Genomic DNA, 20,302 nt, shown 5'->3' on the forward strand with positions numbered 1-20,302 from the left:
AGGGGGCACCAGGTCCAGCAGCTGGTGTTCGAGCTGGGAGAACAGCAGGTTGCTGGGAAACATCCCTCTTGAGCTCCGATAAAAATAGCTCCATCTTCAAGGCAAGAGGGCTGGCTGCACTGCCAGCGACGCAGGGGATGTGTCTGTACCCACCGGGTGTGGGGACCGGCACAGGATGTCCTGTGGGGTCTGCACCTCGGACCCCCGTCCCACACATCTCTTGTGACATGGTGCTGTGGGACAGTGGTGCAGGGGTTCAGGGGTTGCCTGTCATTGCCTCAGTGCTGCTCTCCTTTGTCCCCAAATCAGACTTGGAAATGTGTGAGAACAGGAATCAGGGCTGAGTGGGGAAAGTGGGGGTGTGTTTTCCATCCCACCCAGCTCCCCCTGCCCCTTTGGCTCATCTCTGTGTTTGCCCTCATGAGGAGGGGGTTCGGGGAGATGTGGAGCTGGGGGGGAGCTGTGCCTCTGAGCCCTGGCATTGCAGAGGTTGGGGGATTTCTGTGCAAAGGCTTTTTCACCTGACAGCAGCTTGCCTGTGTGGGTTGGGACATTCCTTTCCCGGGGCATGAACATCCTCTCCCTTCCCAGCAGCTTTGGATGGGCTCACTTCTCTTCCCAGCGTCGCCACGAAGACGGTGCCTCTCCCCAGGCTGGGGAGCAGGGTGAGAGGAGATCAGGGCTTCACCTTTCCCCGTCTATCCTTCTTGGACAGGATTTAAATTTGATGTCCAGGGGATTCACACCCCCCAGCCGTCAAACCCCTTTGGGACGCAGCTGTGTGGGAAGACGGACAGACCCCATCCCAGTCCTCTGCCTTGTCTGGGGCACGCGTTTCGGCCCCGAGGACCGAGGCTGGGCACGACGGAAGTCACGGAGCGATGCAGCCGCAGTGGTGGGATGCGCACCTCGGTTCCCGGGGCGGCCGGGGGCTGCGGGGAGGCCTCGGCGGTGCGGGCGAGCCTGCTCGGGAGGTGGCGGGGATGCTGCGGGGCTGATTATTCACAGCTTCCCTCGCCCCGATTGGCTCTGCCGCCGCGCACAGCCGGGCCCCGCCGCAGGAGGAGACTCCGTGGCCATAAAAGCGGGGTGAGAGGCAGCCGGCGGCGAGTCCGGTGGACAACCCGGGCAGCACCGTGGGGCCACCTGCCATTGTGGCCTTGCCGCCGATGACTGGCTCAGCCTGACGCCCGTGGAGGGACACCCATCAGCCACGACCCGTCCTGACTTGGCGAAGCGGGTGCTCGGCGGGACGGGGAGCAGCGGCAGGTAGGGCTGCCGGGGTTGTCATTCCCCTTCCATTACGTGGGCACGATCAGGGGATCGCTCTTGCTCCCCAAAAAGCGACAGTTTAAGAACACCCCCTGAGAGTGGCTTGTGGTTGGACTTGTGTTATTTTGGGGAGCTTCCACATGGCTGCAGGTCCCTCCCGTCCCTTGAGTGGTTTCAGAGCCCGTGAACAGCTGTCCAGAGCTCTGCTGGGGTTCATTTCCGTGCTGATGCCATGCCAGCCATCCTGGCAGCAGGATCACCCAGGGCTTGGAGGGGCAAAGGGAGCGGGCAGAGAGGATGGGGGGTTATCTCTCACCCTTCTTGGCTCAAACAGCAGAGTGGCTGCTGAGTTTCAAGCGATTCTATTCCAAAAGTTACCAGCTTTTTTGAGAAGCCTTGTCCTGACGGTATTTCCAGGAAATTTTTAGAGGTGAGAAAAGGAGCTGCTGGAAGGTTGACTGTTCTTCTCCACCAGAAATATGTGCAGGATCCAAACCTGTGGAGTTGGACCTGTGTGGGAGGAGGGATCTGCTCAGTCTGGGAGAGCTGTTCACATCCTTCATTAGGTATAATCACAGGTTAGTCAAGATGGGGTCAGTCTCTGCTGTCCGGCACACACTATCCTGATCCTTATCCCTCCTTGGGTCACCAGGTCTGTAAATTGGCCCCTGGGGAGCATGGATGCAGCTTGGGGGTTTTCCAACACAAAGCCTGGTCTTTGAAGATTCAAGTGGAAATGGGACAGGGGCGGAAGGGACACCGGCAGGCACCTGGCACAGGTAGAATGTGCTGAGAGCGGCCACAGAGGCTGGGACTCAGTGCTGGCATTGCCAGACCCTGCCACGATCCTTCCAAGGTGTTCCTGCAGGAGGGATGGCTCTGGAGCCTTGGGCTCCTCCAGGTAACACAGGATTGAGCTTGAACTCTGCTTTTCTTCTTTCTCCCTTTGTGTTCTTTTCGCTTTTTCCCTCCCTGCTGCTTCTTTCCTCTTTTGTCCAAAGCTCTTTGTTTTCTTCTCCTTTTCCTCTTTTGCCAGTCCTCCTTATCCCAGCTTCAGGGGCAGGCAGAGCACTGCCAGGACATTTGTAGCACCACCTGGACATGGTACGTTTGCAGTGGGGTGTGCCAGGGTCTCTTTGGCCACGCTGTGCTCAGAGAACTGCAGCTCCCCCGAGTGCCATGAAATCCTCTGTCTGCAGTAGGGTGACAGGGATGGGACACACTGTGTCCAGAATGCCAGAGGTATGAACTGTGCAGTGTCAGACAAACCAGCAGCTTCTTCCCAGCACAGGAACATCCCTGGTGCCATCCCTGTGCGCTGCTCTGGCAGCACCCACGGGGCTACCGGCAGCAGAGGAGCAAGGGAGGGGAAACGGGTGGGGAGAGGAAGGGAAAAGGTTCCCGGTGGGGCTCCTGGGAAGCAGTCATCAGCTCTTTTTGGGAGCTTCATTCCCCCTAGTGCTGCAGCTGGCACCTACCTGTGCAGCTGGCATGTCCTCGCTCCTCGGTGCTGTCTCGGTGGCCCTGACACAATAAGGGACCGTCCCTGTGTCTCAGTGGCGAGCGCTGGCTGAGGTGCCACTGTGCCCCTGCCATTCTGGGCAGCTGCCACCCTGTTCCCTGCCGTGCTGCCAGGGCACTGGGAGGATTCACGGAGCTGGTGGCCGTGCAGCCAAGGAATGCAGACAGCTCGACACACGATGGTGCAGATAATTCAAATTAAATTTTAATCTAGCATGAATTAATACTGTGGCATTAACATTTCTTCATCAGTACCAATTACAGTACATTAGCAGCTACTGCTGGAGAACACAATAGTCTCTAATATGCGTCATTAATGTGTAACAGATCCCTCTGGGTCATGCCTTACCCACCCTAGATAAAAGCAGCAATGGAGGCAGGCAGGGGCTTGCAGCCAGTGCACCCCTTTGGGGCTGGCTTTTGCTCTGGGGCTGTCAAGGTGCCAGTGGCACTGTGATCCTGAGGCACTGCAGCCAAGGTTGGCAGTGGCCCCACCAGCCTCACCTGGGGTCAGGTATAGCACTGCCACCTGCAGAGCCCCTCTCCCAGCTGAGCACAGTGTCCTCCTCTGCAGAGGCCAGAGGCTCCATCACGGCTCTCAAATGTCTGGAGGATGGTGATTGTGGTCTACAGGTAAGCTTGAACCGAAGTCCTTTTTCCCCCTTTCTCCTGATGCACTAATCCAGCAGACCTGGTGGGTGGGAGGGAGGGGAGATGAGGCTGCACTGGTGTGGGGTACAGCAGCCTGGAGTGAGTCCACACTGGGTCATGGCATCACCCCATCCACTTGCCACAGCAGCCTCCGTTTGCTGTGGTTCTTTTCCCCAAGGCCAAGGGGAAGAGCTGGTGATTCATCCGCCTGCACCATGCAGACGTGGCAATCACAGAGAAACCCAGTGCTGGGGAAAAAAGGGACTTTACTTTCTGATGGTACGGTAAGAGAGATAGAGAGGATAGATGGGGATGGAACTGAGATGAGATGAAATCATGAGATGCAACAGTAGTCGTGCCCACAGTGACTTGGTGGCCATCAGGGACTGGCTATGGCTCTGGCCTTGTGCCAAGGACCAGGCTGCAGCCAGGGTAAAGGGTCACATCTTGTCATGTCCTTTCTGGGAGTGGAATCTGGAGGTGAGTCATATGGGAATGGGCACAGCACAGGTCCCTGTGTATGTCCCCGGGAGCAGCTCCCAGATGGAGGTGGTAGGTGCTCAGTGCCTGTGGAGAGGTGACGGGCCCCCAGAGCTGGCACAGGGATGGTGACAGGCTCTGTGCTCTCTTCCCCTCTCCAGGCAGTGTCTGCAGGGCGAGATGGCAAGGCGGGCACTGGCACTGGCACTCTGCCTGTCCCTGTCTGCGGTGGCATCTGCCAACTGTGTCACCCAGTGCTCCCTCTGTGCAGCCCAGACCCGCGGTGCCGAGAGCAGCGTCCAGCCCCTGGTGAGTGCTGGCTCCACATGGACGTGAGCCAGGGAGCCACAGCAGTGGAGTGTCACGGGGGCAGGGTGGCAGAGCTGGGTGGCACCTGGTGGTCATGGGCACCCCAGGGTGCTGGGGTTGTGCAAACTTTGGCTTCTCACTGAGAGGAGCATCACAGTGGGTGCGGACCTCAGGGCTTGGCGTGGGGACACACCTGGGGTGGGGTGGGAGGAAGGCAGGGGCTCACCTCGAGCTCCTGGGGCCGCTGTCTTGCAGATGTGCCTGTGGGAATGCCAGGGCTCCTTGTCACCCGGCCCTGAGTGGGAGATGTGCAGGAAGGCGCTGGCGCTCCTGGCCCCGCTGGTGGCCCTGGCTGAAGGGACAGAGCCATCCCCGCAGGAGGCAGAGGAGGATGAGGCAGAGCCAGAGCAGGGTCTGGGCCCCGCAGAGCTGCCGTTGGCACCGGTCAAGCGCTACGGAGGCTTCATGAAGATGATGTCCAAGGGGAAGCTGCTGTCCCTGCTCCGTGAGAACGCTCACAGCAAGGGCGGCCTCAGCAAGAAGTTCGGGGGCTTCAGCCACAAGCCAGGGGAGCGAGCGGCCCCCGAGGACTACCCGGGGCCGGCAGGGGACGGGGATGAAGAGCCCACGGGTGCTGGGGCTGAGGGGCAGGAGCAGCTGCACAAGCGCTACGGGGGCTTCATGCGCCGCATCCGGCCCAAGCTCAAGTGGGACAATCAGAAGCGCTACGGGGGCTTCCTGCGGAGGCAGTTCAAGGTGATCACACGGTCGGACGAGGACCCCAGCGCCTACTCAGGGGAGGTCTCAGACCTATAGAGCCAGGCCTGGGACGGCAGCACCACGGTCCCCACACTGCCACCCCGACTGTGCCATCGCCCCCAGCCCTGTCCCCTGCCCAGCCCGCTACGGCTGGTGTCACCCTTGCCTCATTCCCCCAGGGGACCATGAGTTCCATCCCCAGATATCCCTCTCTGGTTCACCTGCCCATCCTGTGCACCAAAGGGACAGTGCCACTCCTCCGGGTGCTGGCGGTGTGGCTGTGGCCCAGCCCAGGGTTCCCGGGGGCACATTGCTGGGGGCACGTGTCCTCCATCCTCCCGTGGCTGCCGGAGCACAGCAGGGTCTGGAAACCATCACAGCTGAGGTACAGGGCAGTGGGCTCTGAGCTCTGGGAAGGATGAGCCAGGGCAGGATCAGGGAGGTGGCTGCCATCTGTGGCCATGGGCAGAGGTGGCTGGTGGAACCACAGCACCATCACCAGGTGCTCAAGCGGTGCTGAGCCCAGCCCCCACTCCCCTCCCTGAGCCTCTCACAGTGCCCCACTAATCCCAGCACCCACCTGGTGCCCCTGGGTTCCCCCTCCAAGAACGACTCTAGAGGAAGGGTCAGCCCCTTGCCCCAACACCCAACTCCCCCCCTGCAGTCAATAAAAGGCAGATGCCAACGAAGCTGAAGCCATGCTGGGTGCTGAGCCTCCTCTGCAGGGCAGAGCAAGCATCCCAAATTGGGGTGCCCGAATGGGCCAGGGTGCTGGCTGTGAGACCTGCAGGCAGCACACGGCGGTATCCTTCCTGTGCTATGGGTGCCAAAAGGAATGTGGGACCCCACACACCTCTGGAGCCATGTCCTGAGTGTGACAGGGCCATCACAGCTAAGCAGGGATGCTCAGCCTGCTGCAAGGGCATGTAGGATGCTGGAAAGTACCTCCTGTAGCAGCAGGGAGGGGAGACTTCCTTGGGAATCTCAGCTGCTGCCCCAGTAGGGAAGGGACAGTTGTGCTGAGGGCAGGGGGAAAACTGTCTTTTTTCTACTCATGTGTGACACCAGCAGCAGCAGCTCAGTGCTGAGGAAGCCCAGCCTGGGCAGCAACTTCACTTTTGAGTGTCTGTGTAGCCTCACATAGCAGTTCCTGGCTCTGGTGAGACACAGTTCATGTCCCAGACACAGCCCAGGCACCAGCTCCAGGCTGGGAAAGCAGGGAGGTCCCTGGAACACTCAGCTCATTCACAGCATGGGCTGGAGCCAGCACCTAGCCTGCCTGCACACCAGTCTGGGCACCCCAGCTCCAGCTCAGCTACCTGCATCTAAAGATGCAGCAGGGCCAGCCCCTGGTCAGTCCTTGCCCATGGGGTGCACTGTTCCCCTCCAGCACCAACGCCTTCATCCCAGCCTTGACCTCCTGCCTCCCTCTTCCCTCCCTCCAGCACACACTACAGGGCTGTGCAGGATGAACCCTCCTCTCCTCCTCCCTGCAGGACACACAGAACCCCAACCCCACCCTGCAGCCCCAGTGACAAGGTGACCCCCCTGAGCACAGGGACACGCTGATGTGCGGGAGCAGCACAGGACTTTTCACTTTTATTATAAAAATATCTTGCAAGCAAAAAGAAAAAAAAACAACAAAAAAACCTCAAAAAATAGTCTGTACAAGCAGTCACATTGCTCCCAAAGCACCCCCAAGGACCCCAGTGCCCCCAAGCCCCCCACATTTCCACTGCTGCAGGAGCCAACAGAGGGCAAGGCTCCACATGGTGGCCCAGATAGGGGGCACATGGAAGACATTTGTCCCCATGGGTGGGTTGGGGGAGCCTGCCTGGCCCCCAAGACAGAGCTGGGGTACGGGGTGGGGGGCATATAAGTCTCTTATAAACTCTGTAGGGTTTGGGGGATTCTTTACTGAGGCCTCGGTCTTAATTTTGCACATCTTATTCTAGTGTTAAGTACACAGCAGTACACCCACGTACAACACAAAACATTGGGGGTTTCAGCTCTAAAAATTAACAGTTACATGTCAAACAGTCAAAACATGTTACACGGTACCTGCGGGGAGCTCCCGGGGGGAGCCAGGCTGGGGGGGCCCTCACACGCTTTGTACAAGCCTGGGGCAGCGCTGGTGGGTCCCAGTGCGGGGCAAGGCTGTGCACAGGAAGATGATGATGATGATGAAGAGGATGCTTGGTGCTGGAGAGCCAGACCTGGAGCTCCCCTGGACAGCAGGGTGGGGGCCTCGGCTCAGCGGCCTTCCAGCCTCTTGGCCTTGGGGCGAGACGGAGGTCCCGCAGAAGGGACACTTGGGAAGAGAGGCGGACACTTTGGTCCTTCCTTTAAAGCCAGAGTTTGGTGTCCAGGCGCGGTGGCAGAGCCCCAGAAGGCAGTGTGGGGGCCCTGCTGGTCCTGGGGAGCCGTGGACCAGGCAGTGGCATCCCCATGAGAGCTGGTGTGGAGGCACTGTACCTGTCCCCTCAGCCCAGCTGGAGCTTCCCAAGGAGCTGCTGCTCCGCTGGCTGAATCTGCTCGCGGGCAAACCCGGCACACTGAGGCTGAACAAGCCCTCACGGGGGTCCTGAAGGTATGGAGCTGGCAGCCCCAGGACCAAACTGCCCCCAAAAATCCTGTCTCTCTGGATGGGAGAAGACCCCCCACAAGTATGGTGGGCTCCATTTCCATCCTAAAACACAGGTACCGCAGTGCATCTTCACATCGCTCCCAGAGCTTCCAAGAGAACAGTCTTGGAGAGGAGCAGAGCTGCTCCCCGCAGGACAGGGGGTCCCAACAGCCACTGCTCACTTCCTGGTGATCTGGACGCTGGCATACTCGGAGCCGGCCTCCTCGGGGCGTGGGGCCGGCCGCTTGGGCGCCTTGCTGAGGTGCACCATGTCCAGGTCGGCGTAGGTGAGGTTGTCGTCGCCGTTGGGCGCTTGGTTGGTCTGGATGCAGGCGTACTCTGACTGCTGGCTCATCTCCACCATCCGCCGGATCGTCTTCCTCTCCTTGTCGAAGTTCAGGTCCGCGTAGGTCAGGTTGTTGGGGTCAGATTCCTGTGAGAGGCACCAAGAGTTCCTCCTCTGGGAGGATGCCCTGTACCCACAGCCCTGTTCTGGAGTCAATCCCACTGCAGCTCGGCCCAGGGGACCATTGTTCCCTGCTTGTGTGGGGGAACAATGCCAGCAGCCACCACCCTGCAGCCATGCTCTACACCCCATTCCAGCTTCCAATCATGAGCCACCCTGTCAGCCTGTCCTGTCTTCAAAACCACTACCACCATTCCAGAGCTATCACTGAAGCCACTCCATCCCAGCAGGGCCAGACTGCCCAGCGATGCCCACGCGGGAGTTGGCAGAGCCTGGGTGGGATGGACAGATTGCTGCTGATCACGACTTTGCTCATAGCTGCGTCACTAAATGCAAAATAACTCCACAAATAGCCTGGCTGGCTATCGCACAGCTGGTTTTCCAGGCAGCACCACCCCAGACTTTACTGGGAGGAGAAGGAGGAGGAGGAGGAAGGAGGAAGGAGGGTGAAGGCAGAAAAGATTCTGAGAAGTGGCTACTCTTTTCCTGGGGCAGCCTCTCTTCCACCTCCAGCCACAGAGTGGAGACACTGAGATGTTTCACTGGGGAACCACCACCCTCCACTGGAGACACTGAGATGTTTCACTGGAGAACCACCACCCTCCACTGGAGACACTGAGATGTTTCACTGGAGAACCACCACCCTCCACTGGAGACACTGAGATGTTTCACTGGAGAACCACCACCCTCCACAGGAGACACTGAGATGTTTCACTGGGGAACCACCACCCTCCACTCCCATCTCCAGTGGCTCCCAGCCACTCTCCCTTCCCAGTCCCAAGATGACCCACCTGGGTTGTGGCCTCGCTGCTCTTCTCTGGCTCATGTAACCTGGAAGGAGGGACAAAATCAGTCAGATGCATGGAGCATCCTGTTGCCCTTTCCCTGGTGATGAAGCAGCTGGGGAGGTCAAATGCAAGCCAAGGTCCTTGCAGCTGCACCCAGCAAGACAGGTCCTGAGCATTGGCTCGTGCTGGTCCAGCTGCCTCACTGCTGGCCAGAGATCAGCTCCCACCAGCCTGCTCAGCCCCACCATGAGCAAAAAAACCCCATGGGCACAGAACCCCAGCTGGGGAGATGGGCACAGACTGTGTTCCTGCTGTCCCTTCCACAGGTTTTGGGGATACGGCTCTGTTCCAGTCCTGAGGGACTCTATGGGCTGGAGGTGTCCAGCTCAGAGTTCCCACAGGTTACCCAGTGACTAGAAGAGATCTGTACTCACCTGGCAGATGGCGAGCTTTTACCTGCCAAAAGAGAAGAAGTTTAGGAAAGAAATAATTCAGGAAACAAGATAAACACCCCATTTCCCTGGGCACAGAGAACACATGCAGAGACTGCTTCAAGGACAAGTACACATCTTTTCCCAGAGGCAAGTGCCTGCAATTCCCTGAAGTTTCAATCAATTTCATTCTGGACTGTTCCTGGGGGAGCACAGGAGGTGCAGGGCAGGGTTTAGACCAGCCAGAGCTTTCCCTGCAGCCTGTAAAAAACCTGGCAGCTCTATCCATCACCCAACTGGGTAGCACCTCTAGCTGCACTGCCAGGAGTTACTGTCCAATGGGGCAACATGAAACCCATGGGAAAAAGAGGAAAAACGGGGCTGGGAACAGCTGCCTCCCTGCCACACAGTCAGCTCCCTTACCCTTGATCTGCTTCACCCGGATGAGGTACAGAATCGCAGCCACCAGCAGGACCAGCACCATGCAGACCACACCCACCACGATGTAGATGAGCATATCATCTGAAACATCAATGAAAAGGTCACCATGGCCCAAAACCTGGTACCTCCCAGTCCCTGCAGCCTCACAACTGGGATTGGCCGAGTGATGCATGAAGCACCAAGAAGGACAGCTCGGTGCCTGCCACCACCACATTCCCCAGCCCCCTGATATGGAGATTTGGTCCTTCAACCACATTTTGATGGAACTTTGACCTTCCTCAGAGGATGACACCAGACAGCTGCCCTGGCAGGCACCCCATCCCAGCAGCTCTGACGCACCCTTAATCATCTGAGACTCCTTGCTCAGTCCCTCGGCCGTGTTGGAGATCCACAGGACGGCTGAGTAGTTGGCAGGGGCCTGGGCATCGTGCACCACCATGCAGGTGATCGTGGACCCGTTTTTCTCCTCCATCGCTTGCACCTCCACCTGGCTTCTCAGCTCAAACAAGCCCTGGGGGAGCTCAGATAGCCGGGAGACGTTCTCTGCCTTTATCTCAATCCCATTCTCCAGCCAGGAAATGGACACCTTTGCTGGGTAAAACTCCTTCACGAGGCAGGTGAAGACCACGGTGTTGTTCACCTCAATGGGGCTCGGCTCAGCGCGCACTTCCACGCTGGGGGGAACTGGGAAGAGAGACAGAGCTTGGTGTTTGGTGTCCCCGGCTCTGCTGCCCACAGGGAGCCCTGTCCCTGCCCCAGGGGTTCCTGTCCCACTCCCAGGGACCCCAGCCCCACAGGAGCAGGACACCCCAGTGTGAGTCCCCCAGTCCTCACCTCGCAGGACACTGCTGAGCTGGAACCTCCCACGCAGCGGCGCCGGCAGCGTGGAGTGCTGCACCTCACAGATGAGCTGCGAGCGGACATCATCCTTCTGCAGGGTCACCATCACTGTGCTGGACATGTTGTAGGTTTTCATCCTCCATTCGGTGACCTGGGGCAGCTGAGCCACCATGGGGTCCTTGTTCTTGAACCATTTCACCCCAATCTTTTCGGGAAAGAACCCTCCAGTCGTGCAGACAAAAGGCACCGACTGCCCTGGCCTCGCTCTCTGCCTGGGCCCAGACACGAGAAGGGGGCTGGGTTTGGCTGTGGGGAGAAGCACGGGGCCATCAGACCACGCTCTGCCCCCTGCCCAGCCCTGGGCCTGCCAGGAGCAGAGTCTTCTACAAGGGCATGGGGACAACCCATGGGATTCTCTCCTGCACCAGCCCTGAGCCCCTTCCCCATCCCTGCTCTACCTGAGCAGAGCCCGCTGGGCTGGTTCCCATCAGGAGCTGCTCTGGGAGTCCCACTCACCTTGCACAGACACCTCAGTGCCCCTGCCACGGTGAGACACCTCATCCACACCAGTGTCTGTCTTGACATACTTCACACAGTAGTAGGTGCCCATGTCCTCAGGCTGAACGTTCCTGATGTGGATGGTGAAGTCTGTGTTGGACTCAACCACTGCTCTCATCACACTGGGTAAGGAGTCCCCTTTCTGATCATAGATGGTCTTGTTCCCACTGCCCCAGCCCTTCAGCCACTTCACAGGACCCGGTCCAGCAATTCCAGACGTGGTGCAGTTCAGGGTGAGTGTTTCCCCCGCTGTCACCATCACCTTGTCCTGGGGCTGCTGCAGACTGAAGCCCTGACCCGCCTGGGCACCCACACCTAGAGAAAAAAGAGACCAAGTCTTGCCTGGCAGCACACATCCAGACTGTTCTCCCAGCCCTGGGACAGGCTGAGCACCCCAGGTGATGGGCTGTGGCCATGGGCACAGCGCTCTGCCTGCAGGGCTCGGCAGTGACTGACGGAGCTTTGCTTGGTGACTGTGCTGTGCTCCGTACAGATAAATCATGGAGCACATCCCAGCTGCCCGTGACTCCAACACACTGGGCTGCCTCCCACAGCCACCTGGCTTTGTCAGCCAGGAGAAAGAAGCATACAAAACGAGGTTCTCCAAAGAGCCAGCTCCCATCACCAGTGTGACACTGTTTTCTGTCCTGAATCTGTCCCATTTCTGCATGGAGTCCCAGCCCCGGTGACCTCAGCAGAGCGCAGCCAATGCCCCCCACCAATGCCAGCCAAGCAGGCACTGTTCCTGCTCAGCAGCAACCACAGGGAGACATCGCCTTTGGAGCATCTCCACACCACTGGTCCCCAATCCAGTCACCTGTGCCACACCTCTCTGCACACACAGTGACATCCCAGATAATCCCCTCTACACATCCCTGGGTTATCCAGGGGTTCATTTTGCCAGTGCTTCCCATACCAGTACAGTTAGTGCAACCAAATCCACAAAATGTTTCAATCCTGGTTACTGCTTAAGGGAACATTTTTTTAAACCACATGGGGAGAGAAGTAGGGGAACCACTTAGATCCACCTGCTGGTAACAGGTGGCTGTGGCACCCAGAACTGGTGTCATGGTCACACAGAGATCACTGTGTTCGAGCAGGTAATGCTGAGCAGCATGGGGAGCACGTGGACCCACATCTCTCACACCAGAATCACAGAATCTTTTAGGCAGGAAAAACCCTAAGATCACTTAGTCCAACCATTAAGCCAGCACTGCCAAGCCTCTGACCAAACCATGACCCCAAGTGCCACATACACACATCTTTTAAAACCCTCCAGGGATAGTGACCCCACCACTGCCCTGGACAGCTGTCTTACCTTTTACTCTTACTTTTCCCAAAGTTCCAACCTTAACCTCCCCTGAACAACTTGAAGCCATTTTCCCCTGTCCTGTTGCTTGTTTGGGAGAGGAGAATGAACTCCACCTGACTACAGCCTCCTTTCAGGGAAATCCAGGACAGCAACCCATGCCAAGACTCCCCTTGGGACACAGCAGGATAATCTCTGGATGGATGGTCCCAGGAGGACCTGCTGTAGGACAAGCTGTGCTGACCCCTCTGGCCACAGCTGGCTCTCACAGAGACCAGAGATGATTTTTGGCAGCTGTTAATCCCTCCTGACTCACAGTGGTGTGTGCTGCACCCACAGATGTTCTCACTGTTCCACAGTGTGTGGAATTACTCAATCACTATGGCCAGAATAACCAGGAGCAGTTTCTCCAGACTGCCCCAGTTAAAGGCCTTTTTGCCCAGGGCATCAGTCCACAGCATCCTCAGCCAAAACCTTCAGGCCTCGGTGTTTCCCTTTGAAGGCATGTCAGGGTTAAGGTGGCAGCAGCATTCAACACCAGAACAAGTTTTTCCCACAAAACAAGCACAGAGGGACAGAGCTGGTCTGTGTCATGTCCAGATGAGTCATTCACTCTGAACCTTGGTCCTGCACCTGAGCAGTGTGCTCTGGGCACCTGTGAGGCAACCCCAAACTGTGGGGAGCAGCCCCGGAGCAGAGGCCTCGTGCACTCCATGTGCTGAACACAGTACTGACACAGAAACACCACTGCTTCTGTGTAATCTCCTGAACTTCTCCATCTCCTGCTGCTGAGAGAACTTTTGCAAGAAATGGTCAAGAAACGCACAGAGGAAGTTCACGAGCACAAAGCACCATCACATCATCCGTCTCTCACCAAACCACTGCACGTGGATGTGATGCAGGCAGGGACCAGGCTGCCACAGGCAGAGAGAGACTGGCACCCCCAGCCAGCAACCACACAGACCCCCAGCCCTTCCAGGTACCCAAGAGGGGCACAACACCAAGTACTGCCTCCACCAAATTGGGCAAACAAAGCTCATTAGCGAGCAGCACTCAGTACAGCAAGGGACATGTCCCACGTGTGGTCACAGGAGCAGGAGGCCAGGGCCACCCCCACTGCACTCTGTGTCCTGTGATGAGTGTGTCACTCACTGCTCCCCTCTGTAAGAGCAACTTCTATGGAGTGGTTGCCCCCATGTTTCCTTGAGGGTCCCCTGCACTGGGTAGAGCTGCCTGCACCGCCCCACACAGCCCAACCTGAGCAAGCCGAGCACCTCCTCTTCATCCTCCCTCTCTCCATCTGCCCATCTCCCCGTGAGGCACGTGGTGTGCTGAGGGGGAGAGCTGGGGATGTGCCTGCTTTGGGGCCCCAGAGCTGACCCCAGCACCAAAGAGTGTCAGGGTGGGCGCTGCTCAACCCCAAGGTTCATTTCTCGCAGTTTCAGAGAAACATCCACAGAAAGCTCTGGGACATTGAGCTGAGCGTGGCTGGGTGCCCTGCCTGTGGCTGGCTGCCATGCCCGGTGTGCAGCAAGGGCTCCCCACTACCTTGGCACAAGGGTCCTGCCTTCTGGAACCGCAGGGATTTATCCCTGCAAGCAGCAGGGAACTCTGGCAGGGTCCAGGTTTGCAGCCAAATGTGGAAGGTCTGTATGCATTCCACAGCACCGAGCCCGCATTCCCTCCTCACCGGGGCAGCAGCGTGCCTGCCTCCCATGCCCAGGGATTAGCAGGCACAGAGCATGCTGTTGTCCAGGGATAGGATGCAAGGTGCTTTCCTGCTTTCCTGACTGCTACTGCTCCCAGAGGATTGAGGGGAAAAAGGGCTTCACACTGCCAGCAGCGCTGCCTGTCCAGAGGCTTCACTGGCAGCTCTTGGTCACCACAAAAAACAGCGTGAGGCTCCAGGCAGCCCCTCAGAAAGAATTAAAATGGGGCTTTGGGGTATTTTTCCACGTGTTCTGCTCTGTTATCTCAGAGATCCTCATCCAGCTCTCCTCAGATCACCCTATTCAGGGATTTCTGATCTATGACACAGCCTCTAGCCATGATCCTCCACAGGAACAGCCCAACAAAGACCAGCTTGCACCTCCTGGTTGAGAAACAGGAGTGCCAGTCAGACCTGGCTTCTCCACTTCCTGCCAGCATCCAACACCCCACACCAGGACCAACCTGACCCCTCCTGCTCAGAATGATCCCAACCCCCTGCAGCAGCTCACAGCAATGCCTCCCCTCCCACACCTCAAAGGGAAAACACAAAGGGGAAGTTGGCAGAAAACCCCAGAATACACAAGTTGAAAAATGCAAAGTTTCCACCAAAGCTTCTTTCCTCTTTCTCCCTGAACACAGCTTCTCCTCACACACAGCCAGTGCCTCCCCTTCTCCTTCCCCTTTTGAGGTGCTCACCCAGCGGGAGTGAGAGCCCAGCCAAGCTCCCTTCCAGCAGCTCACAATGTGTTTGTGCACCAGGAGTGGGATGCTGGGGGGCTTCAGGTCACAAACACATGGGACACCACAACTTCTCACTGCTTCCCTGCCTCTCCCTTGATGACACTTTTTTCCTTACACTTGGATTTCAAACCACCTGGAATTGGAACACGATCCTCTTGCCCCCAAGATCATGGGGAATTTAGGTGCTCTGACCCTGTAATCTGTTCTATCCTACACTCCAGAATTAGCCAAGGGTTTTAGAGCCCTGAAAAGCATCACCTGACAATTCCCACGTAGGTGGGAGCACCCTCGCAGTGCAGACCCAGAGCACTTCCAGCCCGGAGCAGAGGCAGAAGCATGATCTGGCAGAGCCTACCTCCTTCCCGTTATTCAGTTTAATTTGGGAGCAAAATAATCCCAGCTCTCGCTGCAATGCAAGTTTTCCATGTCGGTGACACATTTTTTTCTATATTCCACCTTTTGAAGTATCTGATATTGAACAGATTGCAAGAGGCCGGGGTTTAATTCAGGAGAGGCTGCTTGGATGCTTCCTGGTAAAAATAGATTTTTTTTCCTCTGAAGGAGCTGGGTAAGGAGCTCTGGGATGGCTGTGTGCTCCAGAAACCATGTGCAGCTGGTCACCGGCATCCAAAGCCCCACAGCCACTCAATGAAGGAACAGGCCAATGGGCAAGGGAACCCCAAAATAATCCTGCTGGAATTTCACCTGCAGCAGGGCTGCCAGGGGCGGAAACTAACAGGTGCTGCCTATAAAAGGCCTGGAATCTGCTGTTTAGGGAAGGCAAGAGCAGCCCTGGGTATAGCTGTCGAGCCCTGAGCAGACCCCAGGGCGCTCGGGGAGGGTTGTAGTAAAGGCTGTGTTTTATATCTGTGACATCAGAGGAAGCCTCAGCTCACACGCAGCCACCATTTCCAAGCTCCCCTCCTCCAGCATCAGCAGAAATTCATCCCAAGAGCCAGAGCCCCAGCAGGAAACAGAATTCCCCTTTGGAATAGGCTCTGTGAAGCACTGCTGAAACCCTCTACAGAGAAAGACGGGCACGGAAGGGCTCTGCAGGGCACAATTTCTCAATGGGGCTTTGCTGTTCGGTTTCCCACATCTCCCTGCCTCTGCCCCACGGGAAGGTCTCCTCCAGGACCTTTCCTTTTCCCCTCCACTTCTGCAGAAGCTGTCAGAGCAGCCGGCAGTGAGGGCCTGGGCCAACTCTGCTGGAGTTCAGCTTAGTTTGAGCCGTGGCCCAGGAGTGATTTGCCATATGGAAAAGGAAAAGACGTGCATGTTTGCACCTAAAATCAGGGATGAAAACCACTTCACAACCCCAGGGTGGTATTTTTCCCATGGCCAACTCAAAGAAATGGGGTTCCTACTCCAAGACCACATTTAATTAAGTTCAGGAGCTTTGCTGGAGCTATTCTTTCACGCAGGAAATCGCAGTGGTTCACTGGGAAGCCGTTCTCCCCGCCAAAGGCTTCTTGGCTCTCGGCAGCCGGAGTTCTCAGTTTGAGGCCAACACTTCTCAGTTGTGATCAGGCTACTCAAAGCAAGGAGTGTTGTGCTGAAAGCATTTGCTTTCTACCCAAGTTTGCATCCAACTCTTTGCCCAAGTAAAGCTTTGATGGTAAATATTTCAATGGGCTTGGGAGAATGTGGGTTTCCCCTGCAGAACCTGGCCTGGGCTGTTTGTAGCTGGCTGGAAGGGGTGGGATTGGGATAGAGCAAAAAGCTCAGCAGCAAGAAGCTCCTGAAGATGCATCACTATTGCCACAGATTTGCCTCAAAAAACCCATCCCTCCCTTGGCAGGGAGAGTGATTCCTTCGAAATCACCCAAAACGAAACACCCTAGAAAGCAGCAATCACCACAGGGCTTAGTTCCTGGTGGGATGAGAGACTTCCCGCTGCCGGTAAGAGGAACAGCCAAGAGTGGCACACTTTGACTGGTCCTTTGCTGTGTCCCCCAGCTTTTTTAAGGGCCTGGTGGAGCCATGAGCCCCTGGGAGGCCTGGGGCACCCTGAGGCGACACAGGGCTCTACGTGGCACAGGGTGCCCGGAGGTGTTGCAATTCCACGGCCTCAGTGCCCAACAGTTGAGTCGAGAAAGAGCCCACGGTGGGGTGAAGCAGGAGGGTAGCAAGAAAAACAAGTTCTTGGCCGAGAAGACAGACAGCCCTCACCAGAGCCTCCCCGTGCCTTCTCCACTACCATCTCCAAGTGGGAATTCGGGCTGCTTGCTGAGATTTGCCTCACCCGTAGCTGGCAGGGGGTGCTCGCAAATGGGTGGGAACAACATGCCTCTTCATGCCCCTGCCGAATTCCCTGCCTCGCTGGGAAGGGGAATGCCTGCCTGCCTTGAAGTTTGGTTTGAGAAGAACCGCCGGGCCAGCGCCCCGCGGGAGCCCCTCGGCCACCGCCGCTCTCTAGGTCACCGCAGGAAAGGTCAAAGCAACCGTGCGCGGAGAGGCGGCGTCATGTCGGTACCGGAGGTGTGCGGGAACGGGGAGATCGGGGAAAACGGAGGACAGGGCAGGGAGACGAGGCGGGGAACGGGGCAGAGGAGAGGAGCAGGGCGGGAAAAAGGGGGAAGCAGGGCAGAGCAGGGAGAGGAGCTGGGTGGGAGGGAACGGTGGAAAACAGGACAGAGGAGGCAGGAGCAGGATGGAAAAAAGGGGGAAAACAGGGCAGAGGAGAGGAGCAGCGTGAGAACGGAGAGAACAGGGCAGAGCGGGGCAGCAGGGTGGGAGGGAAAGGGGGGAAGAGGGCAAGGAAAAGAGCAGGGAGGCAGGCAGAAGCCATGGCTTACCGGGCAGGGCGAGCAGCAGCAGGCAGGGCAGTGCCCAGGCGGTGCGGCCGGGATCCCGGGGATGCGGCTCCATCGGTGCGGGGAGCGGAGCCCGCGGCTTCCCAGCGCGGCCCCGCGCCCGGCTCGGCGGCTGGGTTTGATAAATAAGACAAATTAAAAAAATAAAAAAAAAAAAATAAAAAATAAAAAAGGCAAGCAAAAAAAGCGCAGAACTGCAGCTGGCGAAGGAAATCGCTCTTCTCAGCCCCAAAATGAGGAAGGAGGCCGGGCTCCCCCCTTTCTCCCCCCGCGGCGGGCGGGCAGCACACACGCACGCACCGACACGGACCCGCGGCCCCGCCGCCGCCCGTGGGCACCGCACCGGGACCGGGCTCGGGGCCGCCGCGGCGGGGCCCCGGGCGGGCTCGTGCCCCGGTGCCGCGCGGAGCCGCCTCCCCCCAGCGCCGCCTCCGTTGCCGTGGTACCGGGGAGGGACGGAGCTGGCCCCAGCCTGGAGACCCCCTCCGGCTCCCAGCAGCCCCGGTTTAGCGCCGCTTCCCCCCGTGGCGGGGGCGAGAGCAGCCCCGCCCGCCCCGGGGCAGAGTTCTCCGGTCAGCCCGGTGTGCGGCTGCCTTAAGGTGGGCTGGGAGGGGACCCCCGGCCCCGGCAGCCGGGAGCCCCGGGATACCCGGTGCCTGTCGGCCGGGGCAGAAGGAGGCGGCTCCATGGCCCCAGGGCTGCGGGTGTAGCCACCGCCTCGGCACGGCCACAATGCACAGCCCAGCATCCCCGAGCTGGGATTGGGGCGCAGGAGCCTTCGGGGTCCTGCACACCCAGGGACCACCTGGGACTGAACCAGGACAGCCCGGGGCAGAGGCACTAACAGCTCGCAGCCTTCGGGGTCCCAAGTGCCCAGGAACCTCCCAAGGCACCACGCAGGGCTGAGCTCTCAACCCGTGGCAGAGGCACGAGTGGTGTTTTGCCGGTGCCACAGGGGCAGGTCAGCTTGGCCCACGGGGGCCAGGGCCAGGAGGGGACACTGGCAGCACAGACAGGCAGAGGGTGGATGGGGAGGGAGAGGAAATTCCTGCACAGCACGCTGGGAGCATGGGGACATCCCCGTGATGTCCCCTCAGCGGGAGCCTGCAGCAGGAAGAAGCGAGAGCCTGAGGACAAGACAGCTGTAATGGTAGGCAGGGCTGAGGAAGAGGAGGAGGGTGCCGGGGTGTCAGCATCCATGGGATTCATGTCCCTGCACCGCCCTGCTTCCCCCTGACACAGAGTCCTTCCCAGGGGAGCCGCAAGGACACAATCTCCACTGCCTGTACCTGTCGTGTCTTCTCACACCGCCCAGGGGCACTTCAGCCAGGCAAGGCCAGGTACCTGGGGTGCCAGGTGCAACGCTGGCAGCTGCCAGCACCACCCCACTGTCCCCTCTGCCCTCCCAGGGATGGGGTGGACATTGCAGGGCGGGACCTCCCAGCCCAGCCAGCATCACCTGCAGCACAGATCGCACCAATCTCTTTCCCACGCTGGGCCGGGTCCCTGAGGACAGCACTGGGTGCCGTTCTGGAGGACCCGCTGCCGGCTCCCCCCTCCTCCCCCCCTCCCCAGGCAGCCGCCAGGGCTGTCGGTTTTATTTAGAGCCTCGCACAAACACAGCCGAGATATCTGAAGTGACTTGGCATCACCAATCTGCGCACGGCATCCGCCTGCGCATCCCCGGCCCCACCAGCCTCCCCCTCAGCCCCAGCTACACCCATGGGGCACATCCAGCCTTAATTTAGCACTGCTGGGAGCCGGGACCAGCTCCCCAGGCTTCTGCACTCACCTCCCTCTGCGATCCCCTGGCAGCTGGAGGCTGCACTCAAGGCTTGTGGCCAGTACTGGAGAAACTTTTGTGGCCAGCAGCACTGGTCCTGAAAAGCTCAGTACAGCAATCATTTCCCTTCACAGAGCTGGCCAGAGTAGCCAACAAGGAGCAGGGATCCAGAAGAACCCTTAGATTTGGCCTTTTGCACATAGCAATAATTTCTTTGCATGGGGATGGGACACATCACTGCAGTGCACAGGCACCTCACAAGAGGAAGAAAAGGGGCAGGTGCTGAGCTCTGCTCTCTGGTGACCAGTGATAAGACCCAAAGGAACTGCATGAAGCTCTGTCATGGAAGTTTGAGGTTGGATATTAGGAAAAGGTTCTTCTACCAGAGGGTGTTTGGGTACCAGAACAGACTCCCCAGGGTACTGGTCACAGCCCCAAGCCTGCCAGAGCTCAAAAAGCATTTGGACAATGCTCTCAGGCACAGGGTGGGATTCTTGGGGTGTCCTGTACTGGGACAGAAGTTGGACTCGATGATCCTTGTGGGTCACTTTCAGCTCTGGATAGTCCATCAGTTAGTAGTGGCTACACCACTGTGGGCATCCCACCCAGCCCAAGTCTAGAAGCAGGGACCCTCACAGCAAGTGGGTGCCCAGCAGGAGGGCAAATGCCAGGGACACACTGCAGCCATTCACAGCCACCTTTCCTGGTTATTTTTACATGGAAGCACAGATCCTGGAGGCCTGATTGGCTTCAGCCTGTCTGAGATGTTCTGCTCAGTGCTGAAGGTGCAGACAACCTGTT

The 20,302-nt window shown here is 58.3% G+C and overlaps 2 protein-coding genes across 8 annotated transcripts; one reads left to right on the top strand and one right to left on the bottom strand.

Annotated features, from left to right (window-relative positions):
• Nucleotides 1-440: 440 nt before the first annotated feature.
• Nucleotides 441-5,644, top strand: PDYN (prodynorphin). 5 transcript variants are annotated; one of them, XM_058850576.1, is made up of 5 exons: nt 441-2,173; nt 2,309-2,376; nt 3,368-3,426; nt 4,086-4,233; nt 4,489-5,644. In XM_058850576.1, the coding sequence occupies exons 2-5, from the start codon at nt 2,374-2,376 to the stop codon at nt 5,047-5,049; spliced, it is 771 nt and encodes a 256-aa protein (XP_058706559.1). In that variant the 5' UTR covers nt 441-2,173; nt 2,309-2,373; the 3' UTR covers nt 5,050-5,644. The 5 variants fall into 5 exon arrangements, with proteins under 5 accessions (XP_058706559.1, XP_058706558.1, XP_058706560.1 ...); XM_058850575.1 differs by having other exon boundaries at nt 441-2,376; XM_058850577.1 differs by lacking the exon at nt 2,309-2,376.
• Nucleotides 5,645-6,564: 920 nt separating this feature from the next.
• On the bottom strand, nt 6,565-18,282 carry LOC131584853 (tyrosine-protein phosphatase non-receptor type substrate 1-like). Of its 3 annotated transcripts, none has more exons than XM_058850373.1 (9): nt 18,165-18,282; nt 17,701-17,830; nt 11,101-11,457; nt 10,579-10,890; nt 10,084-10,428; nt 9,727-9,825; nt 9,307-9,328; nt 8,876-8,915; nt 6,565-8,051 (listed from the first exon to the last, which is right to left on the bottom strand). In XM_058850373.1, the coding sequence occupies exons 2-9, from the start codon at nt 17,771-17,773 to the stop codon at nt 7,797-7,799; spliced, it is 1,503 nt and encodes a 500-aa protein (XP_058706356.1). In that variant the 5' UTR covers nt 17,774-17,830; nt 18,165-18,282; the 3' UTR covers nt 6,565-7,796. The 3 variants fall into 3 exon arrangements, with proteins under 3 accessions (XP_058706356.1, XP_058706357.1, XP_058706358.1); XM_058850374.1 differs by lacking the exon at nt 18,165-18,282 and adding an exon at nt 18,019-18,147; XM_058850375.1 differs by lacking the exons at nt 9,307-9,328; nt 18,165-18,282 and having other exon boundaries at nt 7,887-8,051; nt 17,701-18,141.
• Nucleotides 18,283-20,302: the final 2,020 nt, after the last annotated feature.

This window comes from Poecile atricapillus, chromosome 15 (assembly GCF_030490865.1).
Source record: "Poecile atricapillus isolate bPoeAtr1 chromosome 15, bPoeAtr1.hap1, whole genome shotgun sequence".
NCBI classification, from domain to species: domain Eukaryota; kingdom Metazoa; phylum Chordata; class Aves; order Passeriformes; family Paridae; genus Poecile; species Poecile atricapillus.

What these genes read in the sequence shown, in the direction of transcription:
- PDYN (XM_058850574.1), top strand. Translation starts at nt 3,562, where the DNA reads ATGGCATCACCCCATCCACTTGCCACAGCAGCCTCCGTTTGCTGTGGT. An exon ending in CTTTACTTTCTGATGGTACG is followed by an intron (nt 3,729 to 4,085) that starts GTAAGAGAGATA and finishes TCCCCTCTCCAG; the next exon opens with GCAGTGTCTGCAGGGCGAGA. An exon ending in AGAGCAGCGTCCAGCCCCTG is followed by an intron (nt 4,234 to 4,488) that starts GTGAGTGCTGGC and finishes GCTGTCTTGCAG; the next exon opens with ATGTGCCTGTGGGAATGCCA.
- LOC131584853 (XM_058850373.1), bottom strand. Translation starts at nt 17,773, where the DNA reads ATGGAGCCGCATCCCCGGGATCCCGGCCGCACCGCCTGGGCACTGCCC. An exon ending in GCTGCTGCTCGCCCTGCCCG is followed by an intron (nt 11,458 to 17,700) that starts GTAAGCCATGGC and finishes TTTTTTCTCTAG; the next exon opens with GTGTGGGTGCCCAGGCGGGT. An exon ending in GGAGTCTCAGATGATTAAGG is followed by an intron (nt 9,826 to 10,083) that starts GTGCGTCAGAGC and finishes TTGATGTTTCAG; the next exon opens with ATGATATGCTCATCTACATC.